At 35.8% G+C, this 24,158-nt stretch overlaps 1 protein-coding gene across 2 annotated transcripts in view; it reads right to left on the bottom strand.

Moving 5' to 3' along the window:
- CSMD1 (CUB and Sushi multiple domains 1) overlaps window positions 1-24,158 on the bottom strand; it is a 1,153,949-nt gene that overhangs the window by 570,757 nt on the left and 559,034 nt on the right. For both annotated transcript variants that reach the window (XM_068678424.1, XM_068678425.1), the window contains exon 4: window positions 7,794-7,988. In XM_068678424.1, coding sequence (XP_068534525.1) covers window positions 7,794-7,988 — 195 coding nt within the window. The remainder of the gene's footprint in view (window positions 1-7,793; window positions 7,989-24,158) is intronic.

The following is a 24,158-nucleotide window of genomic DNA, read 5'->3' as shown; positions in this document are numbered from 1 at the left end:
GCTCCCTGCAACTTCCTTTCTGGTAGTCGTAGAGAGCAATAAGGCCTCCCCTGAGCCTCCTCATCTCCAGACGAAAAAACCCCAGTGCCCTCAGCTGCTCCTCATAGGACTTGGGTTCCAGGCCCTTCACCAGTTTTGTAGCCCTGCTCTGGACATGTTCCAGGGCCTTGACATTTTTCTTGTACTGAGGGGCCCAAAACTGAACACAACACTCAAGGTGCGGCCTCACCAGCACAGAGTACAGGGGGACAATCACCTCCCCGGTCCTGCTGGCTACACTATTCCTGATACAAGCCAGGATGCCGTAGGCCTTCTTGACCACTTGGGCACACCACCAGCTCATGTTCAGGTGAGTACTGACCAACACACCCAGACCTTTTTCCTCTGCACATCTTTTCAGCCACCCCGCCCCAATCCTGTGGTGTTGCATGGGGTTGTTGTGACCAAACTGCAGGACCCAACCTATGTTAAACCTTATTCCATTGGCCTCTGCCCATTGATCCATTGATCCAACCTGTCGAAGTCCCTCTGCAGGGCCTTCTTACCCTCTGGCAGACTGACACCTTCTTCAGACTTGGTGTCATCTGCAAACTTACTGAGGGTGCACTCAATTCCCTCATCCAAATCATCAATAAAGATATTAAAGAGGATGGGCCCCAACACCAACCCCTGGGGAACACCACTCATGACTAGTTGCCAGCTGGATTTAACTCCATTCACTTCATAATATTAACTGATACATGTTAACACAAATAAATATAAACATAAATATCTCTGTGGATATATACACACTTTTCCACACAAATAAACAATAGAGTTGCTCTGTCTATAACTCTGTTGGGTGTGCATTATTCTGTAAGAAATCATACAACATTACCCTATCTGCATTCCATGAAACACTTCCCTGACTTCTTGTTTGACCAGTCCCAGCTACTTTCATTCGATTTTGTTCTCATCTTAAGCATGTAACGTTTTGGATTATTTTGAAAATGTACAAAATTGCTCAGGCAGGAATATGGCATTTTAGTCTAAAAATAAGACTCAGTTTATCATTGTAATGCAAAATCAATAAGCAGAATTGTTATTTTCTTTTTCTTTACTTTTTATTTTTCCCCAAGCTTTTCTATGAAAACAAAACAAAACAAAACAAAACAAAAAAACAGTTGGGGAGGGGGAAGAAAACCTTTTGGGGAAAGATGCTAGCTTTTGTTGAGTTTGTTCTTGGACATCGCTTCTTGATTCGGTGATAAATTTTTTTCGGGGAAAAAGTGGAGACAAAAAAACAATCAAATAGCCTTACTGGACATGGTAGTGTATTTCTGATTGTGTTTGTGCAGGTTTAGCTGGATCTTCAGCTCAAATTAGACCTGAAATAAACATTTTCTTACTTTTATAACACAATAGGACAAGGGGCAATGGCCACAAAATGGAACACAGGAAGTTCTGCACCAATATGAAAAAGAACATCTTCACAGTGAGGGTGACAGAGCACTGGAACAGGCTGCCCAGGGAGGTTGTGGAGTCTTCTTCTCTGGAGATATTCAAGGCCCGCCTGGACGCCTACCTGGGCAACTTGCTCTGGGGAACCTGCTTTTGGCGTTGGACCTGATGATCTCCTGAGGTCCCTTCCAATCCCTACAATTCTGTGATTCTGTGATTTTTTTGTTCTAGGAGTGGTGTACATTTTTCTAAGAGTGTTTTTGTTGTTGTTGTTGTTTGATTTGTTTTTTGTTTGTTTGTTTAATAGCAAGCTTCCAAACAGAGTCAAATTTTATCTAAGGAAGATGGAAGAATAAAGGTAAGATAGTAGAATCAGAAGTAACAGCCTGTATAATCTGACCTACAGAGCCATTCTTGGAGTGGGAACCATACCATAAGTGTGATTTACAAATGTTTATATAGATAATTGATTGGATGAAGATATCTTTTTCTCCTCCTTAAACTTACAAAATCCTATTTGTTTGAACTTCAGGATCTGAGTAGAAATGATGTAAAAGAGTTATTTGCTACCTTAGAAAGCATGAATAGCACCACAAACATCAATTTCTCTTTGGTAAGTGTTTTAAAAATATAAGTTCTGAATCTCTGTATTAAGTTTACCTAATTGTATTGAATTAATTGAATTACAAACTCATTTTCTTTTCTTGCTTTATCTATTCCAAGAACACCTCCTTCATTATATATTCTCCACAAAAGCTTTTCTCCAATAACTGCTTGGGTTTTGTTTGGTTGTTTGGTTTGGGTCAGGTTTTTTTTTGTTTGTTTGGTTTTTGTTTTTTGTTTTTTAATCTGAAACTTGATTAACTATTACTTGATCCTTACGGACCTTTTTGACATGATTTCCTTTAATGGCCTGTTTATTTTCCCACCGATATTACAGTGTCTTTATATTCTTATAAACATGTAGTGTAACTATTACATGCTTTTCTCACATCTATTTTCTTTGCATGAAAAAGGTTATACTTGTAATATCACTAATCTAATTTGTATTCCTAATGTTGGCTTCATAAAAATCTAGGCTCATGCAACTATAATCAACTAAGAATTCTCAGAATTACTGAGAATTGAGAACCTAATTATACAAAGTTCCTTTTACAAGTAGTCACATGTCATAAATCAGCTATTAGCTATTACTGTAGAGGATGAAATTAATTTTTGAAAATGTTTCAGAATTTACTGAACAGTATTTCAGTCCCAGCATGAAAGAAGACATTTTGGGTGACACTGTTACAGTAGCCAAGATAGAGACAACAAAGACCTTTTTTTTTTTTTCTTCTCAGGACCAAAAGAAAAAAAAAAAAGAAAAAAAAAAGAGGAACAGAATTTAGGTGGAGTATTAAATGTTTCCTCCTGTCAATTCCTAAGCCAAAAAAAATTGTAGGCCAACAATTTTGTAATACTTTCCTTTTCTTTCAGAAATTCTTGATAAATTTCCTGGTTAACTTTTACAAGGAGAAATGTGAGTGAGTTTTAATAATAGCTTCACCTTTTCAAAATTTGTCTTTGAACTTTTCTTTTGGGGCTGTTTTCTATCCTTTTTCAGATTGGAAGTTGCAATAATTTCACAAAAAAAAAAAAGTCATTTAATTCAATAAGTCAAAAGCGTATTGAAGAAATACAGAAAAGAAAAAAAAAAGAGATAAAGCAAATGTCTTAATACTCAAGTTATGTAAACATTCTAAAAACAAAGAAATGATATTTGCTACACGATTTGCTTGTAATGAATTACGATTTTTGATCATAATTCATTACAAGCCATCAATGAACCTGCAGTACAGTTCTGTCCCATTAGACAGCCCTCTGCAGGGCTATACTGAGTAGCAGCCAGAGAGGCAATACTGTGGCTACAAGAATGAATATTGTATACATTTTCCTTGAGGGTTTGTAATTCATAGGGAATTTTTTTCTAGTAGAAGCAGCATTTGTTTAGTTAGACAATGTATAAATTACTTCACACAGCTTCTTAATCCTTCTGAAAATATTAAGCAACAAAATTGCAGAAAATAGTAGTTTGCCAGCATCAGTGAAACATACCATGAAGAATAAGGGTATTACCTTTTTTTTTTTTTTTTTTTTTTTTTAAGTATATAAATCATGTAGCTTTACTTAGCTCTGTTGTATTATCTTGTATGGATGCCATGAAATGAGTTTATGATGACTAGAAAGAAGAACACCATCTGGAAAAAAAAAAGCTATAACAAAAGGTGCTTTCATGGAAAAGACCAGGATCCTTAAAGAAACAAAAGAGGAACATTCCTTGCTTGAAGATACAATGAATAGAAATGGCTGCCCCATAGCATATGTTCCAGACTGATAAAATGAAATAAAATAATGAGTGCTTAAAATCCATCATTAAATCCATATCCCACATGAACTCAAAAAGTCTTTGAAGGCAATGTCTCCACTCACAGAAATCATTAACTGTTAAATAACTTTTGTGTTATTTGCATTTCTTGGCAGGAGGTACACAGGAGTCTTCATTTCATGCAAGTTCTACATGGGGTATAGGACCACACCCGAGCTTTTATTAACAGGACAAATTCACAGAAATACAAATCATAAGCAAAATGTCATTCCTGTTATTGACATTTGTATGTATAGTGCCATCACATCTCATATACTTAATACTGCACCGCCAAAATGGTAAGTATCTGCAGAAACAGAACAAATATTTAGTACACTGATGACATCATGAAATTACAATATGTATATTTTTCTGAAACCTGATTACTACCGCTATTTAGAAGGACAAAAATGCATCTAAGATCAGACAACTGACAGGTTAGACAGAATGTGTTTTCTTATGGTATTCAAAGAATTGGTTAAAAAACAAAACAAAAAAAACTGTTGTGTACTACTTGAAATCAAATACAAGCAGCAGACATGACTCAAATCTCTGTTGGTTCTGTGGTTATTAACTCTTGCACTTTTTTTAGCAGTGAAATGTATAACATATTTATTTGCTGTGACGAATTATATTATAAAACCCTTCAGTCACAATAAACCTTCACAAATTATTACAGAAAACAACTACTATCCTTTGTAGTTGTCATCCATGAATGTATCAATAATACTGCCTAGGAGAATTTGAGCAGTAAAGGGTGCCGATATGGCTCTGGGATTAGGGTGTACAGAAGCCAAGAGGGATAAGCTGATGCAGGAATGTCAGGTTCCTGCAGAACACTTGACCAAGCAGCTGATGCTGGGCAACAGAGCTTTGATTTATTTAACCACAGGATCCCCTTCAAGGAATAAGGGAGATGAAAGAGACAAAGGAAGGAGACAAAGAAAGTTTCTCTCTCTCCTCCTCAGAAAGCAACATGACTGGAAGCTCAGTTTAAGTGCCTGTACACAAAAAATGCCACATGGGAAGCACATTGGACAAACTGGAAGTGCACGTAAAGTCACAAAACTGAGGTGTCATTGAGATTACAGAGACTTATTAGGATAGCTCACCTGACTGGAGTGCTCTGACAGATGGGCACAGGCTCATATGAAAAACAGAAAGAAAAGGAGAAGCTGTACCCTACATAAAAGAGGACCTTTAATGAACAGAGGTCTGCTGTATGACAGACAACAATTATGTTTTGTTCCTATGGACTAGAGTGAGAGAGAGAAGCCAAAAAGGAGATCATTGTGGTGAATGTCTGCTACAGACCACCTGATCAAGAAGAAGAGGTCAAAACCTTAAATAAATAGAAGCTTCCCAATCACAGGTTCAGGTTCTCACTGGATACTTTAATCACCCCAACATCTCTGTGGAGAGGAGCATAGCAGAGGGCCAGCAATCCACCAGCTTTTTAAGTCCACTGAATATATATATATGTATATATATATATATTAATGTATATATTAATGCAGGCACTGGACAAGGCAATTAGGTGTAGTAATAAAGAACCATTCAAAAAAAAAAAAAAGTGATATTCAACACCAGCTGCAGTTCCCATAACCATGAGTTGAAGATCCTGAGAGATGTAAGGAAGGCAAGTAGTATAATAAACTCCTTGGAGTTCAGCAGAGCAGATTTCAACTTGTTTGTGAAGTGGTAGACAGGCTCTCATGGGATGATGCCTTGAAGAGCTAAGGGGCCCAGGAGAGCTTGTTTGACTTCAAGGGCAGCTTCCTCAAAGCTCAAGAGTGATCCATCTCTTTATGTACATAAATGAGTAGTCATAGCAGGAGGCAGCTAGGGTTGAACAGGGAATTCCTGACTGAAGTGCTTTAACTCAAATGCAAAACAGCAATGTACAAAAGGTGAAAGCAGGGACAATCTGCTCAAAAGGAATACAGAAGTATTGCTCAGGAAAGGAACACAGGGATGAAAGGAGGAAGGCCGAAACTCAGATGGAGTTACACTGTTGAGGAGCATGAAGAGCAGTCATTCTAGAAGCTACTCTACAGTTATATCAACAACAAAGGAAAATGAAGGCCTTAGTGGCTTGCTGTTCATTGGGTTGGAGACCTTGTGACAAAGACATGGAAAAGGCCGAAGCAATGATATCTTTGCCTCTCGTAATTAGCAAAGGCTGCCTTCAGACATCCTAATTCTCAAAGAAATTGACTAGTTTTGGGGAGAAAAGTAGTACACACAGCATAGGAGGAACAATTTAGGGACTATACAAGTTAACAAGATATATGCAATTTCATGGTACTCAACAGTATGTATCCAGGGGTTCTTGGTGTGCCACAGTGTACAAGCTGATCTTTAGCATCTTCAAAAAGTTGTGACAGTCAATGGTGAATCTCAATGATCAGAGAAAAGATAAAATTTCATTTATCATTTTCAAAAAAAAAGTCAAGAAGGATTCTGGCAACTGTATATCTGTCAAGTTCACCTCAGACCTCCAGAAGATTATGAAGAATGTTCTTTTGAAAATCATTCCCAAGCACATGAAGGACAAGAAGGTGAATAGGGACAGCTTTTGCCAATATAAATAACTCTTGGCCACCCTGATTGCCTTTTTTATGAAAGGATTTAGATTTGCTTTAACAAGATTTTCACAACACTGTTCCCCGCTATATACTTGTAGCCAAATTAAGAGCATATGGACTGGAAGTGAGTGAAAAACTGACAAGACCATGAGGCCCAGATGGCAGAGGCCAATTGTTCAGACTCAAGCTAATGGTCAGTTATTTGCAGATGGGATTCATACTGGGGCTAAATCTCTATAATATTCACTTATTATCTATATAATATCCACTGCATCTTGGATCTGGAATATAGGATTGAACACATCCTGACAAGTTTTGCAGACAGACTTTGACAAGACAGAAGAAAGAGCAGACAGGAATCTCATTAAACTCAAAAGAGAAATGCAAAATCCTGCAACTTGAACAAGATCATGCCATGCAAAAATACTTGCTACCCGACAAACAACCTGATGGAGCACAAGCTGATTCAGCAGTACACAACTGCAGCAATGAAAACTAACCTCATAATGGGTTGCATAAGTAAGAGTATAGCCAGTAGCTATGGAGAAATGATTAGCACATCTACTTGACACTAAGGGGGCCCCACCTGGAATACTGTGTCCAAGCTGGGAATCCCCAGTACAAAAAATCAGATTAGAACAAGTCCAGAGAAAGGCCACTAAAATGGTTAAGATGCCTAAGAACGTAATGTATGAGACTACAGAATAAGGGAAATGGACATTTCAGCCTACACAAGAGGACACTGTGAGATCTAACTGCAATGCTCAATATAGGGAAGAAGAAGCCATAATCTTCTCACAGGTCTAGAACAGGATAAATGGACATAATCTGTAAAAAGATAATTCCACTTGGATTTGCATATGAGGACAGTTAGGCACTGTAACAGGCTTCCAGAGAAGCTTTAGAATCTCTGTCCATGGAGATAAGTAATCTCTACTAGGGAAAGAACTGGACAACCTGACCTAACTTAGAAGGTTTCCCTACTTTGAGCAGGAGCTGGACTGGACAACCAGAGGTCTCCTCCAGCTTTTATCATTCAAAAATTCTCTGGCTGAAGATTTCAAGGTACTGCCTCCTGAAAGAAAACTTCCAAAAGCGGAAAATTACAAAAGCATTTGACAGATCCTGCTATAAAATTGCTATAGGTATCACACATGTAAATGAAAAAGAAAAAAAAATCAGTAGATAAAATCTGTTACTTCTGAATGTAGACTCTGGATAATCAGTGCTTCTGAATTGTGATTACAGTCTGGCAAAAAAATTAGAAAGTACATTGTATTAAATAAAGAACCTAAAAATAAATTTATTTAATCTGTTCTTTTAATAGTGTGTTATTATTTTAAAGATGTCTTAATTTTTACCTCTGCAAAAAGGAACTGGAAAATCCCATGATGCTCCATTTCCAGGACTCACAATACATGTTAACATGGCATGGCCTTCTAGGATGTAACCAGAGATACAGCTATATCGGATTTTATCTCCAATGTTGAATCTTGTTCCATGAAGTACTCCTTTAGGTATTTCTCCTGGATTGCCACATGTGTGACTAGGTAATACTGTCAAAAGAAAGAAGGAAAAAAGTTTCAATTAAAATCTGCAGAAAAATAATAAATATTTGTCAAACCACTGTAATTTAGTAATTGTTACTGTTTAAAACAGTATTCCTAATACAAATAAAGTGAATTAGGCTATGGAATGAATTTTCACAAAAGTTTTTAGCTTCATCACTTTCAGAGTTAATTTCCAACAGCTTTTGATTCAATAACCCAGTGAAATTCTTTATAGATCTATTTTCTAACAACAAAATATCCCATGAACCTACTTCTCCCAAAATTCTGAAAGAGGTAAAAGACATTTTTATGTAATTCCTTTTTTTTTTTTTTTTCTTATTCTTTCAAACATGTACAAATAACTTCATTAAGGATGCACGCAGATCTACTGACCGTGAAAGTCAGTAGATAGGCACAGTTTTCATTATAGCTGATAGAATAATAATTTAAAAGGCTTCAATAATTAATTGTTCTCTGACAGTAAATTAGAATCTAAAATATACTTTAAAACATTTGATTTTTTGTTTATTTTCAAATTACTACACATTTTAGAAAATAAATTCATCTTTTTAATAGAAACAGAAAAGATTAAAAAAATGACTAAGCAATGACATTGGGCAGATATTAATGGACATAATTTTTTTCCTTTTACTTGCAGAAAGTTACTAAAATTTGTAAGTATTATTTACATGGAAGAGATTATATTAACTAGTTATCTGTTTAAAGTTGATACTCCTCCACCTAAGAACAGCATAATTGTTTGATGTGGGGAAGGAAAATGGAATTGTTCTGGATCTCATTGGAAAGTTACTGTTGGCATGCCAGTCCATTTATTGAAGTAGTACAAATTAATTAGTTTAATTTGCTTTAGAAGAGAACAAGTAAGTACAGGAAACTGAAATATGTCATGAACAGAGCACAAAAAGTACCGTCTTCTTCAACGAAATGGTGGTCTGAAAAGCTCACGTGTAATTCAAGAATTGTTTCAGAAACCACATCTTTCATGAAAAAATTATTTCACCCTGTACTTCTCTCTTTCCTTACTTTATCCGTCTGCAGAATAACATAACAATCTCACTAACCTGTGTGTTGAGAGGATTCCTTATTCAATACATGCACATCCTCAGTGTTGTAAAGCATTATATCAATATATCAATGCTAATTAAGCCCCATTATACCATGTAAGTTCAATTATTGCATGCACACCCTTAATTCATTTGTCAAACTGTTAGTCACACTGGCATTTAGATGATCATAATTACACTTAAGTTAGAACCCACATTATATAGGAAAATTCCAAAAAGGTCCAAGAGTAAAGACCTTCCAAAAAAGATAAAGCTAAAACAGTTAAGACAGAAGTGTTACATCACACTTTTATGAGAAAAATCTCAAAATATTCTATAAATATTGACTACCTAACAAAAGCCATCTAATACTGTAATGAAAAATGGGTTAAGCAAATGTTCTACCAATGTTGAAGATTCAAGAAGTAAGATTTCTATGCGCTACGGGAACTACTTAAGGCTGAGTGAGTAACTACCAAAGCTAGAAAGAAACAATATGATATTCAACTTCTTTTCTGCTGATTCAGCAGCCTTAATAGAATAGCGTATTTATTGGGATTGTGTTCATCCACACTGAATGGAGTCAATGTTTAACTTAAATATATAAGAATGCATACATATAAATACACATAAAATTTTTTACACTAAAGGAAGTGATTTTCACAAATTTGAATAATTGGAAGAGTACAGATGCTAACTTACATTCTAAAAAGTTAGCAATAATGATCCATTACATGCTACAGCTATGTTTTACAGCACTATAAGCTCCCTCTCTCTGCAGTTTTTCCCCTTTTTGCTGCTTTAGACATGGTAGGTTAACAGAAGTACTTTTGCAAAACAAGTCAAACAAGTCAATTTTTTTTACATGGTTTGGACCCTGGAGAATACCTACATCTGAAATGAGAACCTCTCTTTCCATTATATTTGAATCAAAACTATTATAAAACACTATATGATTAAGTAGTTTCATCCTGGCTTATGCAGCAAAATTTACAAAATCCAAACCTCAGCATTTATTTTTCTGAGTGGGAGTACTATCTGGAAAAACACATTATTCAAAGACTACGAGTTCTGACAAACTGCAGTCCCAAGGAAAAGGTATCAAAGCAAATCTACATCTTCCATATACATGACAACTGGCACCAGCTAACTTTTGGAATCATACTGTAGCAGATCAGTCTTCTGTCTTTGTAGAGGTCTCCTACAATATGACTTTTTGTCTGCATTTTCTGACCACATCTGTCAGGAACCCCCATATATAATGGAATTTGGCATCCTGAAACTGGCATGCATTTTACCACAACCTCCTAAGAAAGTAAAAGATGAGTGATCTGAGAATGACAGCCATGTTCAATAATACATGTAATAGTTCACAGGATTTCACACTTGTCAAGATCAAGCATTCAACTCCATTATTTATGTGCTTTTCTAAAAATTTCATTGAAGTACATTGAGGTAGCTGTACAATTCCCTCTGCATACACTTCACTGCTTCTAGTCTAGACCTAGGATGAATTATCCTTTGAAGGTTTGTAACAGTAACCAAAATAGTTTAATCTTTGGATTATGACAGTTCTAGCTGACCAAAGCTATCATATACGAAGATTATATATGTCCATCAGGGTTTAACTTCATTGCCAAGTTTTCAGGAAAAGACCCCTCTTTGTCTAGTATTACTGAAGTCTACTTTCAACTGGATTGAGAATCTGTGGTCACTTCCTGGAGGAAGTCAACAGAATCACTAGTGTCACTGTGTCTTTCATTATCAATATGCTTGATTCATGAAATCATTTGTTACTTTTTGTACACTGAGAACAACTACACATTATATGGCACTGAAACCCTAAAGGCAATAGCTTTTTTTTTTACATTTATCCAATTTATTCTCACATGGTATGCTGTATCTCATTTTCCTTCAATCAAATCCTCAAATTGGAAGAGAAATCCTTGTGTTCAGAAAGGAACACAGTTAGCCTCAGAATTTTAAAAGCAAAAATATGTGGAATGGGATAGCCACAAAGATCCACCTCCTTAGATTTCTTCCTTGTGAGTCTATCTTCACCAGTCAAACAGATGTAAGAATCTGTGTTGACTTCATTTCCTAGCACAGATCAATCTGGAGCACTGTGCAGTAAGATTTATTCATGAAATTAAATCTAAAAGATAGTCCTTCCTCATACATTACGTATCTCTTCCTAGACAGTAGAAAGCTATTATGATGACCATTGGCTGCCACTAATTATGTTAAGCTTTCAATAGAACTGTCTGATCAAAATCTCTAATGTAATTTATCAACTAGATAACATATCAAAGGTTTTAATCCATTATTTAAAGTAACTATGTAGTTATATATTTAGTCTTTTTAGAAAAGCATTCAAAAATGTATTTTATATAATAAAAGATAACATTAATATTCATTATCAGACATTGGCAAAAGTCCACATCAGGACTGTAAAATATAGCAGATAAATGGCGTAATTTTTGACAATATACAAATAATTGATTAAAAGTTGTTAAATAAACTTTGTTGAATATGAGTAGACATTCTTATAGGTGGCCTCTATCAGATTATTTATTTACACCTCTTTCCATATTCTTTCTGAAGCTAATCTGTATTCTTTTGCAACATAGGCCACTTGAAAGCATATTCACAGCATTTCAAACATAGTTATCCTTTGCTATCTCACTTAGCGAGAAGCTCCTTCATTTTGCTGGATATTAGATTTCATTATCCACCCATTTCTGATCACATAGACATTGTAACAGAGAAAGAAAGCCTAGAATTAGACAGCCATAGTTGATACTGAAAAAACAAAATATAAATGGTAGCTGTCACTTAATAAATTATTGGATGAGTATTTTATTCCATCCAAGTTTTCTCACTTACAGTCTTATAGCTTTATTATGCTCATTACACTTGAATGCAAGAGTCTTCAAACATGCAGTAAACAATGCCTATGTTTTCCCCATGTTTATTTCAAATCTGTCAGGACAACTACTGTCAACGTAACATCCTGTTTTGGTGGGATATTGTTTTCCTGTACTTTGGTTTAAAAAGTCAAATTACAAAAATATACTTTCTAACAGATTCTGAAAGTGTTGAGGTCTTCAGTAATCCAACTCCAGTGGATGTTTACAGGAATGAGACATCTAGATTGGAATCAGTTATATAAAACTATGAAAAATAACTTCCCAACCTTTGCTGAAAATACTAGACAGAAGCTCAATCTGACAATGGCTTCAGGAGAACATAATGGATTTTTTTTTACAGATGTCACAATCATCAGCTATATTGCAAAGATTGCCCAGAGGCCCTAATAGCAAAAACCTCACACTGTTTATCTCACTTAGGAGATACTGCTTTTATCCTTCTGTGAATCAGATGGTAAGATTTTACAGACCAATGATACATATGGTAGTCATAACTGAACAGCAACAATTCAGAAACTAGTTTAATTCAAACTAGCAAAAGGGAAGGGGAAAGAAAAAAGGAAGGAGCAATGCGAATGTTTTTCTTTCACTTATTTCTACAGCTTTACAAGACTTTTTAGGCATACATGTTATTTGTTCTTTTTCCTGCTCTTCCTGTAAAGCCAAGAAAAGTTTCCCAGGGTTGCACCTATGTTCAGCTAAATGTTATTGCAAATGTGTTTTTTCTGTTTGTTTGTTTTGTTTTGTTTGTGCTGTTTCATAGTTCCTCTAGTACAGTCCCCTAAATGTTTCATAACATTACCATCTTATGCTGGGGGCTGGGGAAAAACATACACTAAGGAAAAAAGCATGAGGAAGACAGAGTCCTTACACGCGGCAACTTTGGAATTGCAACATTGGGAGGAATTTCAGGAGGTGTATGGAGATAATTAGGGATACATAAGGGGATACATCAGGGCTGATGAAAGGATGTTTTATTTGTGTGATGGACAACACATGATATCCTGTCCACATGGCTAAAATACATGCTGGGCTTTGGTTTCATGCATAAACTAAATATATGCAAAGAACTATACTTTCTAAGTCATAGAAGAAGAAAATTTCTGTGGAGAGAAGTAACTATGCTAAAAAAATAATGAACAACAACAACAAAAAAAAAAAACAACACACTAACAAAAAGGAAAAAAAAATGCTAGATTTTCTTGCAAAAATGGAATTGAAACAAAAGTCTTTGTTCAAACTCAGAAAAGCAACCTAATATGAAAAAGGACCTATGGAAAAAAATCAATCTATCAAACAAACAGTGCTGTACTGAATAAAACATGCACTGAAGCATATATATATGTATAATGCATATGTATATGTCCCTATATATGCTTTTTCTGTAATAAATCTCTTCTGGAAATAATAGAAAGTTCTTTTCCAAGTTGTAAGTAGTGAAATTTGCTTTAAAAAACTAATTTTTAAAAATTCTAGAGAACTGTTCTTGCCATTCTACTTAGGAAAAGACTAGAAAATCAATACATTTGACTTTTCTTTTTTTTTTTAACTTCTAATGCCTTACATTACACTCCATTACAGTGCATTTTGACCTTTATTTTTAAAAATTATTCCAAATTTTGAATCAATTGAAAAGCATGTAATATTTCCTTGTCAATTTATTTTTTTTTTTCAAAATCTATGTACAATGAATAGTTAATTGATCTACCAATCTTTCGTATTAGTATGGAAAACTGTAAATGCATGTAGGTAATTTGTTATAGGATTGCAAAATGTACTGTCCCACCTTTTGCAAAATTCTCAGTTTTGTAGACCAAGAATGTCTCCAGACTTTGCCAGTGATCTCCAGGACCTAGGATTACTTTAAGCTGATCTTATCAGTAAAACAGTTAGGACATAACTGCTATTTAGAGTAAGAAGTACCTTCATACCAGCTGTCTTAGACACATTCTAAAGGTATTCTATAACTTTATGAAGTTGCCTAGGCAGGAACCTTTCATGTTTTTGGCTGGGACTGAGTTAATTTTCTTTGTAAAGGCTCATGAAATTTTGTGTTTTGATTTTTATTTATTTATTATTTTTTAAATGAAAACAATGGTGCTATCGCACCAATGCTTTTAGTTGTTGCAGAGCAGTGCTCACACAGAGCCAAGGACCTTTCTGCCCCTCGTGCTGCCCTGCCAGGGGACACAGCCAGCACAGCTGGCAAAGGCTGACCAAAGAGATATCCCATACCATATAGCATCACGTGGAACAGTAAAACTGGGGGGCATTGGCTGGGGTACGCTCAGGGACTGACTGCTCAGGGACTGGCTGGGCATTGGTCGGCAGGTGGTGAGCAACTGCACTGTGCATCACAGAACTCTCAGTTAATTCTTCTACATTAAAATATGTTTTCCAGAATGTTTTTTCCTTTGCATTTTCCTAAGCACTTTCTTCTACTAAAACACATTTTCAAAATTATACAGTATGCTCCTATGACATAACAACTTTATCCCAGACTGTTCACAGGCAATTTTATACTTACAAATGTAGGAAACTTCTAAAGAATGCACTACATGAGGAGTTTGTTTTTTTTTCTGCATCTACTATGTCAACCTAAAAAATGTGGTATCAAAGACTTTTCACATAACTTGTTTCAGAATATAATACTGTTCTTTATTTGTTTTCTTAAACCATTGTCTTCATCTATTGACCTGCCAGCTATGAATTTGCTACGGGCTGAATCAACTCCTGTTTCAGGAGCTATCAAAGGAACAACTGAACTCGATCTAAGAATGCCTTAGTGATGAAAACTTAATTTCAAAATAAAATCAAGATGAAATTGTATTTTAATCTGTTGTCTAGTGGTCATATAATTTTTGTTCTAATAAAAATAGAAAATTACTTGGCTTCAAGGTTTAGTAACTACCAATATGTGATAAGGAGAAAGAGAATTTTAATTTTATTAGAGCTGTGCCATTGCCATAGCAAAATCATCCTCCCCTTTACTTCCTGCCCTGAAGTTTCAGCTAATATACATATATAACCTGTTCCTAATACCTTTAATGGTTTGTAGTCTCCCTTTTGAAGTTCAACAATGAGGGAGAAAACAGTGAAACTATTAAGACTCTGTCAATAGGTAGGGCACTTCTGCAGCAGCATAAATACCTGAGATTCATAATTATTATTCAGTATCTTCTTCTATGGTACTTCTTGACTATTTCAGATCACCCCTAATTCAGTCTTGAATCTTGAGTCTCAAGTAGTTGTACTATCTTACTGTAGATGGCAACCATTGAGGGTTTGCCTGCCATAAATCATTCATAATGTCTCAAAAGTTGGGAGCATATTCTTGCACAAACAGCACTTGCACAGAAATTGCATATGCTATAAATCTGACTCAATATGGACGTTCTAGAGGAGCAGTATCCTGATTTTAGCTAGGATAAAGTCTTAAGACTGGAATAGTTAGCATTTGAGTCATATCCTTCTTGCGGCCAAAGTAAACATTCCAATTGTTGGATTAATTTTTTGTTGGTTTGTTTTGTTGACAATGTTCATTTCCCTCTTACTCAGAGACTAAGTGTTTAGATATCATCCATTAATGGCTTTTCAATTAATAAATTAATAAATAAAGCATCTTGGCTGACATTTTTCATACCAGTAACAGCCTGGGTCAATAGCATACAGTTGACTTATGCGAGTAGGTCAATTTCTGTCAGAACATTCTGAAAAGCACAGTTCTTTATCAGATTGTATTGACAAAAAAAAAAATAGTTGAAGGAGATATAGAAACAGTTGGAAAAAAATGTTATTTACTGATCCATTATGTAGAGTTTATAGAGTTTATCCTTTAAGGGATGTGGTCTAATATTCAACACACAAAGCTTCATAGTTACTTGCTGAAAACAGAAGGACACCTCTATAGCATTACACAAAGTAATGCTAAAAGCTAAGGTATGAAAAATTATTAACATTGCTTGTATTTGAGAGGTATTATATGGCATTATGTAACTATATATATCACATATGCAAGTTCACAGGGATTTCCTTTAAGTAAATGATCAGCATTATTCTACCAATGAAAAGTGTGTCTTTCTGTTTGTTTTGTTTGTTTGCTTTGCTTTTTGTTTTTCTTTTTAGTGTTCTAAGCAAGCCAGAACCTATTGGTGTACTTGAAGCCAGTGCAAACATAAAATTTTCAGATTATTTCTTCAGCAGTCATACCTCTGTTGTTATTTCCAAATATATTTCATATGTTATCGTATAACATAAGGGCTTACTTAACTTCTCCACAGGATACTACAGCTTGGTTTTACTTATTTTTGCTAACTAAAGCCCAGGTCACATACTAAGTCATTCATATGATCATTGTTGTTTTGATAAATTCATCATGTCGTAGCCTTTTTTTTTTTCTCATCTGTACCTCCATGGCAATACATAGCTAAGTCATCATAAAGAAATAAGCTAATCAAAGAATACAAATGCTACTTCTTTTACAAGTAATAGTGACAGTAGAATGTAAAGCTTAGGGATATGGTTTAGTGGGGACTGTTAGCGTTAGGTCAGAGGTTGGATTCGATGATCTTGAGGTCTCTTCCAACCTAGAAATTCTGTGATTCTGTGATTCCATTGTCTCATAGGTGCTGAAATGAGGAAATGCTTTACAAAGCATTTCTGTCCATCTTTGTTCACTTACTTCTCTTGGAATAGAGTATAGAATATAATTCGTAGGTACTAAACTTCTTTCTCTTATAGACATAAGACCATTTGCAAAATCTTTTTTTTTTTTTTTCTGACTAACTTTGTAGTTCAACTCTTACAGAACTCTCAAGATGGTTAAGCTTTGACCAGCAAAAGTGATTCAATACTCAAGCCTTCTTCCATGATGACTTCCTTTCCTTCTATACTGATCATGTAGAATCTTTTTTTTTTTTTTTTTTTTGACTGTTTCAAACTCAGGATCTTTTCTGGATTTTATCTTCCAGTTCTAGAGTAGGCTGGAAGAGACAACATGGAATCATTAACAGTGACTTATGCTTGAACAATCTGATTGCCTTCTGTGAAGAAATGGCTGGCTTAGAGGTCTAGCAAAGGGTAGTAGATGTTGTTTACCATGACTTCAGCAAAGCTGTTGACAAGGCTCTCTATAGCATCATTGTAATAGAACCAGTGATGCATGAAATGGGTAAATGGACTGTAAGGCTGAGAGAAAATTGGCTGGACTGCAAGGTTCAGAGTGCTGTGACCGACACTAAAAAGCTCAACTGGCAGCTGGTTACTAGTTGATTCCTTGATGGTTGATACTATAGACAATATTCTTTAACACCTTTTACTTCTATTAGAGATAGACAGAACCCTCTACAATTTCAAGATGATACCGAACCAGCGAGTAGTAGCAGTAGCACTGCTACTACTGGCAGAGCTGCTATTCTCTAGGCTGTCAAGGTAACTGAAACATCCTGACACAACAACATGAAATTAAACAAAGGCAAATGCAAAGTTTTTCACCCAGGATAGTGTAACACATGTAAATGTACAGTGTGGCACCACCCACCTGGGAAGCAGTTTGTCAGAAAGGGATCTGGCAGCAACATACTTCCATACTTCAGCAGCAGAGACATAGAACTGAACCCCCAGTTGTAAAAGAGTAAAAGAGCAGTCAGCAGATTGAGGGAAATGATTCTCCCCCTCTATACTGCACTTGTGATACCATTGCTGGAGTACTGTGCCCAGTCTGGGGCTTTCCAGTACAAGGAGGACACTGACATCTCAGATGTCATCTGGGATACTCCATTCAGTGGAGGACCACCAGGATGGTATCCCCAGTCAGGGACTGGGGAACTTGTCCTGTCAGGAGTGGCTGAGGGAACTGGGCTTATTCAGCCTGAAGAAAGGACTGCTCTGGAAAGGGCTAATCTTAATCTTGTCTCCAAATACCTGCTGAGCCAGTGCAGAGGACACAAATAGGCCCTTCTCAAAGATGCACAGTGATGAGAGGCAATGAATGCAAGTTGCATCAAAGGAAGTTGCACTTAGAATGTATGGGCTTGTGTTTTGGACCATGAGGACAACCAAGTATTGAAACCAGGTGCCCAGAATAACCAGGCAATCTGTCTTGGAAATATTCAAAATGTGACTAGACAAGGCCCTAAACAACCTCATCTAATTTAGCCTTGCTTTGGTGGGGGTGAGTGGGTGTTAAAGGAACAGCAGGGATACTGTCCAACCTAAATAACCCAATGATTCTGTCTTCAAGAAGTTTGCTGAAAAATAAGCCTCTTTAGAATCACTGGTGGCTATTTATACTGATTATATATTTTTTTCTAATGTTTATGATCCTGAGTTTCAAGTTTACTGTTGACATATGCTTTTGGAGCACAGATTATGCAACCACAGGAGAAAAAAGAAAAGAAAAAAAAAAAAAAAAGTAGTATCTAATATATTATGGAGTCCACAACTTGGGACCTGGGTTGTATACAAATAATAATAATAAAATAATTTTATGTTTCTGTTTTGAGATTTAGAAAGCTCCCAGTCTAATAAAGATAAGGTGAAATTACGTAATAAGAAAAATAATAATTAAAAGAAATGCCTCCCACAGAAAGGGTAAGTCAACAAATAATCTGTATTGGTTATATCACTAAATTAATTTTTACTCTATTTCATATTTATTATGATATTTAAAAATGACATCTGGGAACACTCAATTTTTAGTCTACTTCATCTATTTTTTATATATATATGCACATACAGAAACACAGGCACATTAGATTGAAACTTGAAATTATTCAGTTTGAATGACTTCATTTTTAGTTCTTCTCCTAACAGAAGATCTCAGGATTATCTAAAACCTCTTCTAGCGGCTGATGTGTCAAAACACAGATTTACAGAAGACACAAATCTAAACTGATTTTTTTATTATTCTTTTTTTGTGAAAAATAGAAATATACATAGATTTTTCAACTTTATTCCCCACAAAAATGAAATAAGGATATTTTCTGAGCCCTAGAGTTCAATGTCATGCTCTGTCAAGATCACAAAACAACGTCTGCACATGACATAACTATTTCATTTTTTCAATTTTATCTGGGAAATTAGTTACTCCAAACTGTCTTATTTAGGCCATTTTTTAAACTCATGACTCATCAAATTAAAGTTAAGTAGCATTAAATACAAAATATTCAATAATAATAATTAAAACAAAAAACACACTGAGAAGCATATTCTTCCTATGCAAAGGTCATTCAAGTTTTGGAACTACTGTCTATTAATCCTCCAAGTAATCACAGAATACCTTGAGTTGGAAGGGACCATGCTCATTCCAACCCTCCTGCCATGGGCAGGCATGTCACTCACTGAATCAGGTTGGCCAAGGGCCCATCCAGCTTGGCCTTGAACACCTCCAGGGACGGGGTGTCCATAATTTCTCTGGGCCGAAGATGATTTCAGAAAAGCTCTGTATCCATTCAGACACCAGAACAAGAGTCTCATTTTCAGAACATAATGGATACTGAACTCCTTTGCAAGGCATCACTGCTGCAGATGCTACAACTCAAAGCTTTGGCTTCAATTATAGATTCCTGAAGAACTGAAAAAAGTACCTCTACCTAAGAAAATGCCCAGAGGTTTATGACATTTATTTTGTGAATAATCACATTAAGTTTCCTTACAGAATTGGAAAAAAAGAACATGCTATGAAAATAAATAAATAAATAAATAATCTGGTGGCCAGCAAATCAAAGTTATACTCAGTTTTAGATAAGTACTATATTTTAATCAAAATATGCACTGGGGCTGTATCCAGTCACTAGAAGTCAAGCTTATGGTTATTATTCAGCAGCAGAGTGACTGTGGGTGTGGGGGACTGTGTTCCACACTCATGTAATTTCCTGAAATGCCCTGTGCTGTTATGGACTCACCTCAGTCAAGTACTGCATACAGTTTTTAGCACCAAAATATAAGAAGGACTTAAAAATATTAGAGAGCGTCCAAAGAAGGACAGCCAAGACGGTGAAGGGTTTAGAGGGGAAGATATCTGAGAAGCAGCTGGTCCCTTGGTTTGTTCAGCCCAGAGCAGAGCATGCTGAGGGGAGGCCTCACGGTGGCCTGCAGCTGCCTCACAAGGAGGGGCAGGAGCTGAGCTCTGCTCTCTGGGGACAGCGACAGGACCCGAGGGAACGGCATGGGGCTGGGACAGGGGAGGGTAAGGCTGGATATCAGGAAAAGGTTCTTCACCCAGAGGGCAGTTGGGCACTGGGACAGGCTCCACAGGGCAGTGGACACAGCACTGAGCCTGATGGAGTTCAAGAAGCATTTGGACAGTGCTCTCAAACACATGGTTTCATTTTTGGGTGTTCCGCTGTGGAGCCAGAAATTGTACTCAATGATCCTTGTGGGTCCCTTCCAGCTTGGGATATCCACACACTGAAGCATTCACACAGTGAAGCATGGCCCAGTATGTATCTGTTGGCAACTTTCTTCTTGAAACTGTCTTTGTTGAGCCTTGTAGAGATTTTAAAAATAGCCTTATTGGCTTACAGAAATCAAGATGTTATATTTACTCTTGTTAGCTAAGCAAGTATAAACCCGTATTTTCACAGAATCCAAGGATAAAAGGAAATCTGTTCTCTGTTATATGTACATTTCTGTATTTGTGCACTCATAAATCTTAGCAATATATTCCAGATAAAATACTTGGATGATATCACTTTTGAAATCTACAGGTTTCTCGTTTTTCAAGCATTTACCCAACTGTGTCTGTCATTCTCTAAGGACGTGCAAAATTGTATCGGATTGCATATCTATGAAAATCATTTGGGAGTATGCAGCAATGTTAAAACTCTAATACATCTTCCACATTGAGATTGATATTTTAATTTTCTTGTGCAGGTAATAATGAAAGATTGATGGATTTTATTTTTAGTATGTTTACTTTTATTATAAAGTATGTAATAAATGTCTTGCTGTTGGTTATAAGACCATAAAAGTCAATATTGTACAAACAATGCTAGAAAACTCTCAAGTGCAAAGGCAATCTTAAGTTAAAGCTAAAACTTTATATTTCCTCATACTTGTTTTGCCCTCAGATGTACTACACCCTTTCCTAGATGAGCTGAGATCAGTGAGCAGTATTTCTTGATTTTAGCTCTCTCTTCTTGAACAAGGAGAAGAAAGAACAAGCTGAGCATGACAGTCCAGGAAGAGGCTATAAAAAGCATTTGAGTCTGTACAAAATTTATAAATGGAAACTTTGCCAGCTACCAGAGATCAAAAGTCATTAGTCATATTCTTATAAATATCAAAATCATGCTTTTCCACCCCATCAAAAAAGTTCACTGTGTTCTATGGTCTGTTTTACAATTCATCAGTACGATCATTACAGGCATGTGCAGCATCCGTTGCCTGCCCTTATTGTGCGAAAGATCGTTCTGACCTTTTGGCAGTGATGGTACTCCCACTTTCCCAACCATCCTTCTGCAAAATTACTTCTGAACTGCCAAAACCAACAACGTAATCAGAAGACAACCTCTAGCTCATTGCCTCACCATTTGATAACAAATAAAAACAACCTTTAAAAAAAAAAAAAAGACAACTTTTGAGAATCTCACTAGACAAAAGACATTCATAAAAAAATCAAATCCATTCTGTGCTTGAAATCCCATAGGATATGAAGGCTAAAACAACAGTATCTTTCTGTGTTAAACAAGGTACTTATCAAACAGAAAAATAAGCACGAGAAACTGCAAAGACCTGATCTGGAGCCCTGCATACAAATCTGATTTATCCTTGCTCAAATAAGAGCAATTCAATCTGAAACAAACGCAGAGCAGAGCTATGAAAGTGATCAAAAGCTTTTAAGAAGATATTGGATGATTTTTTTTACAGCTTTCATCTGAGAAATAGAGACTAAAATGCAAATACTATGAAGACTCTGGAAGGCAAACACCAGGTCACAAGAAATTTTATATAAGCTGAAGGCAGGGCTGGCAAAAAAATAAAAGCACATGAACTAATCACAGTTAAAAGAGGCTGAAAACACAAGCATTTTAAACAAAATGTAAAGTTATGGGGAAGTTTCCATACAGTTACATGGAGAGAAGATACTGGGGTGAATATAACTAGTTTGAAGCTGAACCTAACTTATGAAGCAATTTTAAATAGAAGTGAGTCCTTGTGGTTTAAAAAGTCCAATCCAGGAACGCAGAGGCTCCCTCATCCAGCCATCACAACTAGAGACAAAAGGTCCAAGACTCCCAGTTGCACACTTCCTAACCAGTCAGCCCCCACCACACAGAAATTTGATTCTGATATTGCTTTTCATTGAAACATCTGAAATTGATGTTGACAAAAATAAAAGAGAAAGCTAAATGACTTCTAGTTTTACATGAAAAAAGCACACTAACTTCAAGATGGAAGCCAGGAATGCGCTAAGATGCACTTGATGTACTTACAAAATTAGAGAAAATATATTGCACAATCAAGATTTTTATGCTCTTGTAACTATTAACAAATCAGTGGAGCATTTAAGGATTCACCCAATTTCTCATAAATTTTATACATCCAGCAATCTGAAGCCCAATTTTTTCTTATATTTTTTTCCTAAAAAACTTTGCAACAAGAGTCTATCTGACCCATACTTAGAATTGTTACTAAGATGAGAGAGCAAGTATTAATGAGTACAAGATTCATTGATAACAGTTACTAATAGCTACTAAAATTGTACAGATGAATCGTGAATGAAAATTGTTGGAGAGATTTTCCCTTTATTGCTCCCAACACTTTCTGCAACTACATCAAATGGGATTTTTGAATTATGAAGATCTGCTATACTATGTAAGAGCTGCAATTTTAACAAAATAAGGCATGAGCTAACTTTTTTTTAAGTTACAAAGTTATAATCATACTGTATGCAAATATCCTATGTGTACTAGGGAATAGATTTGAATAAACACAAACAAAATGTTCCATCTTTCAGCAAAACACATTCAAGATGATTTTTTCAAGATGATTTTTCAGCACTGAACAGATAAAGCTTGATGTAAAATACCCAATGTCATGCATTATTTGATAAATAGAAAATGTAGAACACCTTGTATGTACCACTCTGCTGTTTTCAAGGCTAAGTATTTACAGGTCAAGGAAAACATTATGAACTGAAAGAGACATTAGGGAGAAGAAAAAAAAAAAAAAAAAAAAGAAGAGAGAGAGAGAGATTGCATTTGAAAAATCAGCTTTATGGATAAATACACTACTGTGGATTTAAGAGACTCTTCAGGTATCACCAGCTCACTAAATAAGGCACTTACTACTACTTAGTACTAAATAAGGCAATATTCCATCAAAAAAAAAACATTTGATTCCTTTTCATTCTCTTTCTTTCCTACACTCTGGTTTACTGTTTTCTGAGACTACAGTAAAGTCCAGAGAAAAACAAACTGATGCAGCATCAGTGCAGTGCTGTCTGCTCTGACTCTGGCACTCTCCCACTGATGCTGCACAGGCTTTTAAGAAAGCTGGACTGTGAGGTCTCACAAGCTGCCCACCACTCTTCACATTTTCTCAATGCCTTGGTAAACAGCACTCCATCACCATTAGAGACCTCAAACTTTCTCTTGCTTAAAACACACACAAGGCAAATTTTAATGAGAATTCAATATGGTGTACAGGAGATTATTTGCGTTATGTATTGAGCTTTATGTATTTGCAGGCTCCTACTTCAACAGGTGTGTCAGATAACTTACTCCCTGCTTCAGCAGTATGGAAAAAAAATGCTGTAAAAGGGTAGGAGAAGAATCTACTGCCTCAAAAGGTTTAGCTATAGGAGAATAATTACATTTCCATATAGCTTGCTATGTGGGGACTCCCCAGCTAACATACAGGGCAATGTACTGTGTTTCACAGACCTCAATGAAACAGAAAAAAAAACTACTTGTGCTCCATGGCTATTAAGTTTGTGAAAGTTAATGTAGCTTTTGTGAACATATCAATCTTAATGTGAGTTTTAGTGAGGTCAGAACTCATAATTTTTCATGAGCCAGCTGACTTCATAGGAAAGAAAGGATTGCAAAAAAATAATTGTTTTCATGTGTTGGTGTGTCTTAACATGTAACACAGGTTTTCTGTTTAATCAGACAAGATGAGGCAGGGTGTTCTTGAAAAACAAACAAACAAAAACAAGTAAACAAAAAACAAAACAA

The sequence above is a fragment of the Anas acuta genome, chromosome 3 (genome assembly GCF_963932015.1).
Source record: "Anas acuta chromosome 3, bAnaAcu1.1, whole genome shotgun sequence".
Lineage (NCBI taxonomy): Eukaryota > Metazoa > Chordata > Aves > Anseriformes > Anatidae > Anas > Anas acuta.
The sequence above is the reverse complement of the archived record's forward strand: the minus strand, read 5'-3'. Positions and strand labels throughout refer to the sequence as shown.